The following is a 12818-nucleotide window of genomic DNA, read 5'->3' on the forward strand; positions in this document are numbered from 1 at the left end:
CAAATGGCATAAAACTTTCCTGACTATGGCTCGCGATCTTCAGGAGTACTGGATTAGAAATCTGGAAGTTCCCCCACAGAAGGGGTCAGATGAAGAGTAGTTCATATTTGGGCTGATTTCTGTTAAGTGAGCAACAAGATTTTATGTATTAAGTCTCCCGAATTTTAGTAGTTCCTATTAACTCACTGCATTTTCACTTCCAGTACTGGATTAATTTCTGTTCTTATATTATATTATTGGTCCAACTTGGTCCTTGGCTGTTGTTATATTATGAAGGTGGTTTTCCAATGGCGAATTTCTGTTGTTATACCTATAGTATGGTGGTATTGAGATTTTGCATAAAATAGGAATGAACTTCGGCACTTGCTCGTGGTTGGATGCTATGTTATATATAAGTGCCTTATTACAGTTTTACAGGAGCCTTATATTGGAACCATAGAAAAGTGGTTATATATGAACCACACAAATTATATTAGTGCCTTACATGTATACCAAATGAAGTGACGGCTCCTTTGAACATTTTAGCTTACCAATCACGCACCTGGGTCCATAGACAGGAAACTATATTGTGCATGCTAGGCAAATGTGACATGCAGTTCCCTTGTACAATCGAAGTGGATGCGCAATTTTCGAATCCCTAAAAAAATGCATAGTAACTGACTAATAATTGAATCCACTTTACTCACCATTTCTACTTCAAATGGCAAACAACAGCCTATAGGTTGTTTTTTTGTAATTATTAAAAGTAATTTTTTTGAGAACCAACAAAATTTATTTCAATTGTATGCTTAAAACAAGAATTGTGGTAAAAGTAAATTGCAAATTGTTCCAATATGAACTTTTTAATTAAGGAACTGCTTATATGTGCAATTTTAGCATGCTTATCATAAGTTTCTCCATTTTTTATTTTGTGGTCTTTAAACGAATGATGCATCTGGTGCTTCTTTAGCATCTGCTTAGGCAATGGAAAGTTTAACATAACGATTTATTGGGCAACATAAACCTTTAACTTTAACCCATGCAGGACAAAAAAAGGAAATTGAAAATTTTCATGCAACGAATGATCCCAATGTGCCAAGCATTTGTCCTATAGTACTGCAAATGGAACATGGGGTGAGCAGATAGATGTCCTTGGTATAAGTTAGAATCCATTCTAATATTATATTAAGAAATTGGACAAGTACCTTGTCCATAGCTTCAGATCTTCCTACTAAGTGATGAGCTGATAGATTTTCAGTAGTGATTCCACTAGCGTTGGTGGGGACTACTATGTCATATGAAGGGACTCCACGTATTGTCTTCACTATTGACTCTATCCATCCATCAAAATTTCTCACATGGATTTTTGCAGACTAAACTACTATATTCGCAGAGGAGAACATGGGGTGGACAGACGAACTGACAAGCATCCTTTAATATTTGCCATAGTTAGACGTACCAGCGATGCTTTTATAAGTATTCACCGGCAATACAAACCAAGCACTCCTACCCTCACCATTCAAAATTTGTAAAGAGTCCCTCCCCACAACCTATATACAAGTGTGTTATTTTTCACACATAGAGGAGAGTACTTCGTATTCTATGCTTAACTTCAGCATGTATGGGGATGCGACCAGTTCCTCCTCAGACGAAGACGATCTTCTATTTGCAGCTGGTGCAGCCCTATTGTTCGGTCCAGATGCTGAACCATTCGGAGGTCCTATCCAAAAGGTTCCATGCAGGACATCAGCTTTAACTGGCAGAGCCTGGGTTGAAGAAGTGATGTCAGGGTACCACACCCGAATTATGGATGCAACAAGGTTAACCGTAGATTCATTTATGAGATTGTGCGACATATTGGCCGATTGTGGATTTGTTCCCCAGCATCAGCAAAAAGGGTGACGATAGATTAGGCACTTGCGATGACTTTAGTTATGATGAGTCACAACATGCGGATGCGCATGATTGCGGACCGATTCAATCACTCGCTTGAGATAGTGCATCGGAATATTCACGAAATTATCAAGGGTCTATGTACATTTGCGCAGTTCATCATCACTCCAAGACGCTAGGATGAAGTCCATCCAAAAATTCTGAATGATAGTAGATTTTATCCATGGTTTGAGGTACGGTTGGCTAAACCTTGACGTGGATGCATGGTGCATGGAATTTATAGATTGAGTAGTTCATCGAATCCCTATATAAATTCGCTATAGCTGAAAATCCACAGGCCAAGCATTACGCTGAAAATCCACTGGAATCTATCTTTGTACCCTAAATTCCACCTCAGTCTTTATTTGTTGACTCGTGCTATTGTTGTAAGAAAGGCACTAGTGCCACTTTAAGTCTTTAACTAATTAAAAATGGTAGACTAATTAACTAATTGCGTGTATGAGATGAAACTTGTATCAATTAGTGTATGAGTTGACTATCATGGAACTTATCCTTCCTTCATGAAGTAAAATAAGAAAATAGTTGTTAATGGAATTGTTATATGAACTATTTTAAGAAAAAAAGTCAAAACAGTCTATATTTTATTAGATTTAGGAAAAAAAAAGTCCAAGTTACACTCTATATTTTAGGAAAAAAAGTCCAAATTACACTCTATATTTTATTAGATTTTCTGCTAAGATACCAATTAACATCACAATTATTCTATTTATATTATGCAAAAATAATTAATATTTATATTAATTTGTATAGTAATTGATAATAATGGGATTTGTATAGCAAATGAGAATAATGGAAGTGGCAGATCCAAAGTAGAAGCTACCAACCTGGTCCGTGCTCATTATTCACAAAAGCCCATCTTGGATAAGTAACGCCCTCAATATTTTGGAAGTCCAACACAGGAAAGGCAATCTCATGGGCTTGTGTGACATCATGAAATAGGCAAGTACAAACGCTTGCGCCAATGAACCAAAGATGCAGAAAAGAAACACCGCAACCCTCAAAATTGATGAACTATTATTGGTTCAACGATTAATGAACTATTTCATCAATTGCTTTATTGTACACATTTCATCATCTTGTTTGTCCAATTGCTTTAACTTGTTTGCCTTGTTTTTTTAAGCATATTTTGTTTGTAGGAAAAAACTAATAATACCTAATTCATTGGGTAATTGCCTTAATTCGTTATTAAATTCGCCAAGCTGAAGAGAATTTTTTTTAAAGGACACAGTTGGGGCTATTGACGGGACACATATACCCGCTTTTGTCCCTAGTGGACAGCAGGTGGCATACACAAATAGACACGGAGTATAGTCACAAAATGTGTTGGCTGTATGTGATCATGATATGAGGTTTGTATACGTGTATACAGGTTGGGAGGGAAGTGCCCATGATACTCGTGTTTTGGATGGGGCTCTAACGGGCCCAAATCATTTCCCAATGCCCCCCAGGTATGCGAGTTACACCATTGTTCTTTCTATTTAGCATTAATTTCACACTGCTAATTGCATATTTTTTAAAATACATTTGGTATAGGCAAATACTATTTGGTTGATTCCGCGTATCGGAACTTACCCGGTTTCTTACCGCCCTATAGAGGACGCCAAGCGGATGTTAGTGGTCGTAGAAGGGGGAGATTTGCCACGGCCAAGGAACTGTTTAATTACAGACATTCTATTCTACGAAATGTCATAGACCGAACATTTGGTGTCCTTAAGAGGAGATTTGCTATCTTGCGGGGCGCCATACCCCACTATATGATGACTACTCAGATAAACGTTGTTATTGCCTGTTGTGCTGTGCACAATTTCATTAGAGATCAACAACCGAATGACTATTACTTCGCCAACCCCGAAATAAGAGATCCAGACACAAATGGTGCAATTCCTCCCTATCCGGAGATACAGCCACTACAAACCCTCTTGAAGTGATTAACCAATGGATTGGCATGAGAGATGCAATGCCCAATCATATGTTCAATACCTATAGAAATACACGCCAGCGGTAATTCAGATATGGGTGAATTATATTAATCTTTTTTTTGTTTGCCCGAAAGTTATAAAAAACCCCGTTTTAGTAGTGTCGATTTTTGCTAATTTTGGAGAAAGGGGTATGCTGTGCCTAAGTATTATGCATATTTACTATCGTTTGATTCCCATTTCCCTTCCGTTTGAGTTGTTTTACACCTTGTTATATAGCTGTAACCTCCTGTAAGCACTCGGTAGGTGTGACTTCAAACCTGTATTTTCCATCACACAAACGGAGGCGCCAGCGAAAAAACATGCGCATGCTTGTTTCTTTAACCACCGCATTGCTTTATTATATGTTCCATGTTCAGATGTTCCATGTTCAGTGCGCAAATCAGGATTTCAAATCGGACGCCTAACTAATTTTCAAATTGAAGGCCCCACTTGTTTGACTAGGTAAGCAAATTGGGTCAAATTATCTATTTCAGCCTCAAATGGGTCCCGCATGTGTCCATAGAATTTACCATCCGTCAATCTATCCTTTCTGCCAACTTTTTGTAATCATAAATGCAAGTCATTTCACAACAATAAATGAGTCCCTTATGTTCCAATAAACTTAATCATGCAAGTCAAAAATCTGAGGTAAATTATGTAAAATTGGCCAATCCAAACGTATCCATTGTATTTAAACATAATTTTCAATCAATTAACAAACATCGCATCCTAGGGTTCAGAGATACTTACCATAAGCTGGGATTTGATGGTCGTCCTCTCCACTCATTATCAAGTATATCTTCTCTGATCACTGATTTGCTTCGTCACCTTTGTTTGCTACTGGATTTGCGATTGGATTTGGTTTCGATTGAAAGCATTTGGTTTATCTTTGGTCCCTCACTTTTTTGTTTCTAGTCCGTGTGCTTCGAAGGAAGAAAGATACTGGTCCTTTACATTTTGGTCAAGATCTGAGTGACTTGCCCTTTCTGTCCCTCAAAAGTTGGTCACGTGATGTTCCCATGACTGAGTCCGTCAAGAATTCACACGAAAAAGCTAACAGGGACTAAAATTGATCATTTTTTGTTTGTAATAGACTAAAAATACTAGTTTTCGTTCTCAGGGACTAAATTTTCATATCGTTAATATGTGAGGAATGATTTGTGCAATTTTCCCTAAGTAAAATTTACAATTTTACATGTAAAATAAAACGTTTCTTTGACCTTAACTTAAGAAGTAAATTCAAATTAGTACATAAGTAAAATTTACAAATTTACATGCAAATAATTTTGCTCGATAAAAAGTTGGTTCCACCTTAATTTGAGAAGTGAGAATTAAACAAAATTTCAATTTCATCAAAATAATCAAACAAACTTGAATAAGCCTGTTTACATAGATTTGATTGAAAAGATGCTTCTTAGTTCTTACGGCTCAACCTCCATGCTCCTGTACTCTCTGTCACGTGAAAACGGCTCACTCTTTTTCACTGTACTCTCTCAATCTCAAACCCTTCACTGATTGTATTACCTCGACTATGGAATTGATCGGTGCTTTTTGTTGTGGCCTTATCCATAATCCCAAGTTTGCAACCCACGGTGCCCTGGAGACGAGCCTTGTTCTTCTAGCTTCCTTTGGTATGGCTTCTCCTTTTTGCTCTCATTTTTTCATTGATTTTTTTTGGCCCTGCTTGATAATGGTTGATTTTGCTTTTACTCTATTTCCCTTTGGTCTTTTTTTTTTCCTTAGAAAGTTTTTGGCCGAATTCACTTAATACTCCATCTCTGAACACATAGAAACTGCCAATGTAACTTGGTGGTTTTACTTCATATTTTGCTTACTAAGAGAATACTGAATTGGAAGGGAAAATTTTTTTTGCATGAAATCTACCATGTTGGAGTAGTTAATAAGTTAAATTTACATCAACAATACTGAAGCTAGAATCATGTTAAGTAGGATTTCTTGTCAGCTTTTGTGCTTTTCGCTATCATTTTGTTCATTGCTTTCTTTTCCCCCCTTGTTGACAGAAGTTATTAAGTACATTGTGCTTTTGCTGTTTAGTTTATTTTCTTTTGGTCCTTTTTCCGGAATTTTTTGGATGAAATCACTTACACTTTGTCTCTGATATGTGCTTTAATTTTATGCCAATTTTTTTGCTAATCTTATGGCATTGTAAAATTGTGCTTGAAATCTAGCATGTTAGAGTGGTTAAAAATTGAAGATTGTTTTGAAGCTGAAACATGATAAACAACTAGATTTTGTTTTCAATCTATAATCTTGAAGCTTATAGTATAAAAATTAGTTATTAATCTTGAATCATTTCATCTCAGGTTTTTGGACCTCTACATAGTTTGATCTTGCTGATTGGCTTTGCTTTTTTCATGTATTTTTTTCAAATTCAACTAAGTTATTGCATGTTAAGTTACGTTTCTAAAACAGTCTGTTCCCTACACCTTTTTGTGTTTAATAGAAGTCCTTTTTGGCCTTTTGAGATGTTTTAGATGTATCATGTACATACATACTCTTACTATTTGCACACGTAGTATGGTGGTCTTTATTTTATTTCTTATTCTCTGCTGGCTAAGACGGTACTAAATTTGGAGCAAGAAAGTGAGTTGAAACCTAGCAAAGGTGATTCATAATAAGAACGGAAGAGCACTTAACAAGTTAGACTTGGCATATGGAGAGTGGGTTGCTAAATTAAAAGTGGAATCATGTTAAGTACATCTTACTTAGTAAAACCACATGTGTGCAAATTAAAACCACCACAGCAGTCGCAATTAAAACCACTTTGTATAAGTCTTGAAGCTGGAATCATGTTAAGTACTTTTTTTTATCAGTTTACTAGCTTTTGCTCTCATTTTGTTCATTGCTTTTTCTTCCCCTGTTAATAGTGGTTGTGTAGTATATTGTGATTTAGCTGTTTGCTTCGTTTTCTTTTGGTCTTTTTCAAGAATTTCTTGGACGCAATCACATGTACTTCGTCTCTCACGGATGCTTTAATATTATGCCAATTTTTTTCCTTCTTAATCTTTTGCCTTCCTTTATACATATAGTTATTGACATTGTAACCTGGTGGTTTTGTTTCTTACTTTGCTTACTAAGAGCTACTTCAATTGACAGGAAAAATGTGCTTGAAATCTAGCATGTTAGAATAGTTAAAAAGTTAAAGATACGTGAAGATTTTTAAGCTAGAATCATGTTCAACAAGGAGATTTTGTTATCAATTTATAATTTTGAAGCTTATGTTATAAAATCGGTTGTTGTACTTTCTAAATTTATGAACCATTTCATCTCTAGTGTTGGACCTCTGCATGCTTTAAGTTTGACTGAGAAGAGGATGGTTACTGCCCTTTATGTGTTAAGGCTTTCATTATGACTTTTCTTAGTTTTGTTTTCTGCAAATTGAAGTTGGTTACTGGATGCTGTGACGATGGATGTCTATTTTTGTTAGAGAACTGTCATTTTTTGTGTTTTTGAAAAGGTTCAATTTTATTATCTATTAGTTACTGCAATGGTTTGATTGTCTATTAGTTACTGCAATGGTTGGATTAGTACCATTCCCTGTGTTTTGAGCCTTTTATTTTGATTTTCTTGGTACATAAACGAAGACACAAGAAATGCAGCAGAATAGCACAGACAATGAAGTAGTTCATGAGCAATGTAATCATGAACTGATGATACAGTGAAAAATTGTTTACCCTGATATCTTAACCACGTGGGTAAATCATTTAAGCCATGAGAGGTTGCAGGAACACTGTCCTTCTGCAATGGACTTTATCATGTGGCATACTCTTAGTAGATCTGGTACTGTATTTCCTCTATTTCATAGTAGTCATTCTATGAATATGAAATTAGTCTCATGAAATTTCTATTTCTTTTGTGAAATGTCTCATTTCCTTTTCTTTAATGAATATGAAATTAGTCTCATGCTTTATCTTTCCAGATAACAACGCTGAGGCGCTACCTTCCAGTGCTTGAAGTTCGTGAAAAGATGAGGGGATGGACTGTGCTTGTGCAAGTGGTTGAGGCTGGAGATGTGCAGCTTACTTGTGAAACACCACCAAGGAACATTATGCACTCCCTCTTGACAGATTCTTAGGTAAAAATAACTGTTATTACAAGTCAAACAATCTGAGACACATCTTGAGACACGTGGTAAATTTTTACTTACATTTTCCACTTTCAAATAAACAGGGAACTACAGTTTCAGCAGCCATACATGGCAGCGATATTCGCTACTTTGCTGCAACCATTTAAGAGATATTACATCTCTAATGCTTCTGTTAAACTACAAGAACCAAAATACCAAGTTAGTGACTATACCTGCTCTTGGGTGATCAACAATTACACTCTGGTGGAATAGCATCTTGAACCAATTCCTCCAAATCTTCCGTGCACCTTCCAGCTGAAGAGATTCTCTGATTTCTTCAGATATGCAGATCAAGACAACCTGCAGGGTAAGTAATTTCTTTTACAAACTATATTTAAAACTTAATTTGTTTGTTTGGATTCATGAACTTAATTAAGCTGAACTAATATTCTTCTTTCTTTGAATTGAAGATGTACAAGCTGTTGTCATCCATGCTTTTCCTGCAAAGGAACATGGACTAATTTCACAAGAGATTCCATCATTGTTGATCAAGAGTGAGGCACAGAATTTTGGCTGTTTTGCATATTTTCCAAAGTGTCTGTCATTCGACAAAATGGAATAAATTTCATATGCTTTCTTCAGGGGAAATATGATGGCGCTTACTCTGTGGAATGAGTTCAAACAGAATGAGGGAACTCTACTTGCAAATACAATTGCAAATGGCAATGTTCTTATTGCTATGAGGCTGAAAGTTACCACTTTCGGCTGTGAGTTAAATCTTCAAACATATTTACACTAGCATTATTACTTGTTATACTAATTCTTATTGCTGGATTCTGAGTTGTTCTTCTGCAGATCTATCCCTCAGTGCAAGACTTTCAACTTGCTTATTAATTAATCCTCCAAGAGAAGAAACAAACAGCTTGAAAGCTTGGTAAGATAATCCTTTTAAGCTTTTTGACTTTTTCTGGAGTTTTGATATTTTTGGCTTAGTTAAGGTGATAATGCAGGTACAATGTTCACAGAGGAGAATTGGTAAAGTTGGTTGAAGATGCTGCTTATAAAGACTCCAACAAACTGCTGCCACCTCCAAGGGAAGAAGACATAATTGACACTGAGAGTGCAATCAACACACTGAAGGATGCAAGTGTTTCTACTTCTATTTAGAAAATTCATATTTTAGTCTATATCTTATAAGACAACTTCAACAGACCAAGACATCGTGGATAAGAGGAAAAACCAAATTGCTTCCAGGACAATCAAGATTCTGGTACACTGCATATTTCAACTGCCAAAAATCAGTCCATGCAGATATAGACTTGATTATCAAGTGTCCTTCATGCAAGGAAGAAACAGAGATTGAGGCTAGATAACTATAATACACAACTTTCTAATCTTACAGTCAATAAATCACTTCCACTAAACAAATTTTTGATAAAATGAGTTGATATTGTAACATATAACAGATGCCATATTGGGATTGTTCTGGATGATGGAAAAGAATTGCTAAATGCAGCAATACTTGGTTTGGATGCAGAAAAGCTAATCCCCTTTACTGCTGTTCAACTTAAAGAAGCTGACAACCATGTAAGACATCTTTTTTTACTGCTTTGTAGCCATCTTAGTTGTACTTCCACTCTTTGCTACTGGAAATTGAGATGCTTATTAGCTGTTGCTTTCTGGAGCAACTGAACTTTTTAAAACTTTTCATTGCTTTTCGTTGTTGATAAAAAACAGAATAATGATGTCCATCAGGTTATTAAGATTTGGTTGATTCTTAATTGCATAGCAGTTTATCAAGTTTTGTCAGGCTACATAGTGAGCCTTTAACGAGTTGAAACTTTGCAGCATAACAGTGTCTGAAATTTCAAGCCATTGCAAGATTTGTACGATGTACCAAATTATTTGATATCTGTTCATCCCCAATTTGCTTCGTCATTTCGATTTTATAAATCCTGAAATTTCGAGATGCTAAAGAGGAATTGTGGTTGTTTACTTTTCCAATTAGCATCATAGTGCTCGTATTGTTAGGACGTCCTAGATGAAAAAAATTCAATCAGCTGTTTGCCTCTTACTGATTCATCAATCTATGTTGTTGAATTATGATTAGCAGCCATAACATTACTATCTATTAGTATTACGGGCATGAGTGGGCAAAAGATGGAATTGCCTGGTCTTGCTAAAAGAAGCCAAATAGATGACTTCTATTTCCTCTGTTGAAAAGAAAGGACACAGAAAATGCTTACTCAAATGTTAGTTATTACAAGATGATCAGGTCTTTCCTCATAATTTAGATGCAAGATACAATTTTAAGATGATGCTGAGCATTTTCGAATTCAACCTCAAAAATGTTAGTTGTGAAAACACTAATCTCTTTTCTACACAGGTGTTAACCTCAGACTTCCACTGTCTTTTGATCAAGAGCTGTGTACCTCCATCGCTCTTTCTCCACAAAGTCTGCATCCAGAAATTGAGCTATGAAAGCCCAAAACCTGTACATGTCTTCAAAATTGGCCAGGAAACTAAGTGCAGCTGTAACTATTTGTATTTTTTGATCAGCCTTTCTACTCTTGTTTCTTGCCTTCTCCTTTTCTTGACTCTTTCTTGTCTCCAGGATTTTATCCTTCTCTTGTTCATGCTTATCTGAGAACCAAATGTTGTGTAAAAACCCAGTGCTGAGAGAAATATTATTGCGATCTGCAAGTTTCTGCACCAGTATAGGGTCAACCTTTTCTCCTTTCCAGTCATATATATTAAATGACAATGCAGGTCCTCGGTCAAATTTAATCCTTGGCCCATAGATTTTTACCAGGGGAAAGTTATCCAACCTGTTAGGATGCTGAAGCTTGACTATCGCACTAACCAGCCAATTGATCAGGTATCTTCCTCTGCTACTAATCAGCATCAGTCCCAATGAGTCCACGTGATCCAGACACCTAAATTGCATGCCTGCTCCTTCATTTTCAGGTAGTTTAACATCGCTGTTGTTGTATGAGACAATGGCCCTTTTAGATTTCATAGTTTCTGAATCTCCCAGTCTTTCTGCTTTTGAGGTAGTATCCATTTCTTGTGTCGTAGCAGTCTCACTTTCAGTTGGCCTTTTAGTTTGTCTACCTTGAGAAACAATAAGACCTGAAGGAAAAATCTCTCTATCCATTTCTTCTTTTGCCTCAGGTATGGATATCTGTTCTAGTTCTGTGTCTGTACCAGAAGAATCTTCCTGAGAGGGTTGATTTGCTGGTACAAGACTTACTATTCCGGTACCCGTGGAAGCTTCCAGAATTTGAACTGTAGATCTTTTCACACAGAGGCATCCGAATCCGGTTGGGTTTTCCCCAATAACCTTGTAGAAGGAGCAAATGAGGAAGTCAGGACGGAAGAGTGAAAGCCCAAAGCTGCCCATGTCTTTTGGTCCCAATGCACAGCCGTCAAGCAAGACATGCCAGCCATTTTCTTGTGCGATACTCATCCACTGATAAGAGTAACTGGCACCAGTCATTCTCGACTGGAGGGGTATGACAAATAGACCCTGGTGTTTTTTCTTTTTATTCTTCCTGCCAATCATTTTCCTGAGTTTTGTTGAGTGAACCCTTAGCCGTGGCCACTTGAACTCAGCTGACATGATTTTGGCTCCTCTTCTCTCTGATGTATTCACCATGGTCTGCAGTGCTTCACTCTCGTAGTCATAAACTGTGAGAAGGTTTCGGCTGTGTTGGAAAGGGTAGGATTCTGCTAGTAGCTTGAAAGCTGATGATTTATTTGCAGTAAATACCATACAGTAATCATTTTGAGAAATATTAAGAAAATCCATGATCCTTTTCCTGATGACAGATTCCAGATGTGATCCTTGGCCTCCATGAAGTAGTTGCGACTTGAGGTTAACTGATTTGTATGATAGATTGAAGAATGAAGCATCAGAAATTCTTGGAGGCGGAGAAGAAGATGATGTTTCTGGGACTGCTGAGGAAAACTGAGACTGAATTTGTAAGTAGGAAAAGAGACCAATACCAATGTAATCCAGGCAGATGTGTTTGGAGAGTGATAGATGATAGTACTCTTCACCTCGTATTTGGTCCACCTGGGACGTCTCTGAATATCGAGGATATGCTTTGGTGAATTGGACAAGTGATTCTTGCAGAGAGGGGAGATTTTCATGGTTGGTGAAGTGTGTGTTTGGGAAGAAAGTGGAAGCAGTTATGGCAGCAAAGCCTTGCCGGCAACTAGCCAATGTGCTTTTGGACTTGGAGCTCGTCTTTTGGGGCTCCTGGTCCTCACTGGTAACAAGTAGGGGACTGGTGCAGCAACGGTACAGGCATACTCGTTCAGCTGCCTTGAAGCAAGGTGATTGCATACTCTCTGATGTCTTCACTCAACTGCTTGGTGATATTTTTATCTGTAATACTTGGCCTGCTAGTGCTCTCTTGTTGCCTTCTTTAGATCAGCCCGTAATTCTTTAATAGGGATGCTTACTTGGGAAGAAAAGTTTTAAAAAGGTGGACCAGAGGATGATTTGAACAGCTACTACTGCCTTTTTGTTTTTCTGTATTGGACATTCAATGATGATAGTGAGTCATTGCTTTATGGCATTGACCTCTTCTTTATATATTAACGCAATTAGCTTTTCTTTTCTTCTTTTTTGCCCTTTTCATGTCTTTATTCTTTTGCTTAAATTGCTTTGATATTTTTCCTAAAGTTGAGTTGGCTTTACGGAACATGTGGGGAAAGGCAAGCATTTGATTTCTGCCCACGTTGCAACCTTAGCCCCTAAGGCCCTTAAGTCACGGCTAACTGACCTGGCATTTGGGAATCGGTCTATGTTTTCCATAGTATTAATTGTACTT

General features: G+C 37.0%; 1 protein-coding gene and 1 long non-coding RNA gene across 3 annotated transcripts; one reads left to right on the top strand and one right to left on the bottom strand.

Annotated features, from left to right (window-relative positions):
* Window positions 1-5322: 5322 nt before the first annotated feature.
* On the top strand, window positions 5323-8761 carry LOC113754227. The gene is made up of 6 exons (XR_003465153.1): window positions 5323-5521; window positions 7496-7691; window positions 7831-7986; window positions 8082-8344; window positions 8448-8531; window positions 8620-8761. It is a non-coding gene; the product is annotated as an uncharacterized LOC113754227 (long non-coding RNA).
* A 1392-nt stretch (window positions 8762-10153) lies between these two features.
* Window positions 10154-12590, bottom strand: LOC113754226 (molybdenum cofactor sulfurase 2). Of its 2 annotated transcripts, XM_027298590.1 has the most exons (2): window positions 10806-12590; window positions 10418-10684 (listed from the first exon to the last, which is right to left on the bottom strand). In XM_027298590.1, the coding sequence occupies exons 1-2, from the start codon at window positions 12326-12328 to the stop codon at window positions 10516-10518; spliced, it is 1692 nt and encodes a 563-aa protein (XP_027154391.1). In that variant the 5' UTR covers window positions 12329-12590; the 3' UTR covers window positions 10418-10515. The 2 variants fall into 2 exon arrangements, with proteins under 2 accessions (XP_027154390.1, XP_027154391.1); XM_027298589.1 differs by having other exon boundaries at window positions 10154-12590.
* Window positions 12591-12818: the final 228 nt, after the last annotated feature.

The sequence above is a fragment of the Coffea eugenioides genome, chromosome 11 (genome assembly GCF_003713205.1).
Source record: "Coffea eugenioides isolate CCC68of chromosome 11, Ceug_1.0, whole genome shotgun sequence".
Classification (NCBI taxonomy): domain Eukaryota; kingdom Viridiplantae; phylum Streptophyta; class Magnoliopsida; order Gentianales; family Rubiaceae; genus Coffea; species Coffea eugenioides.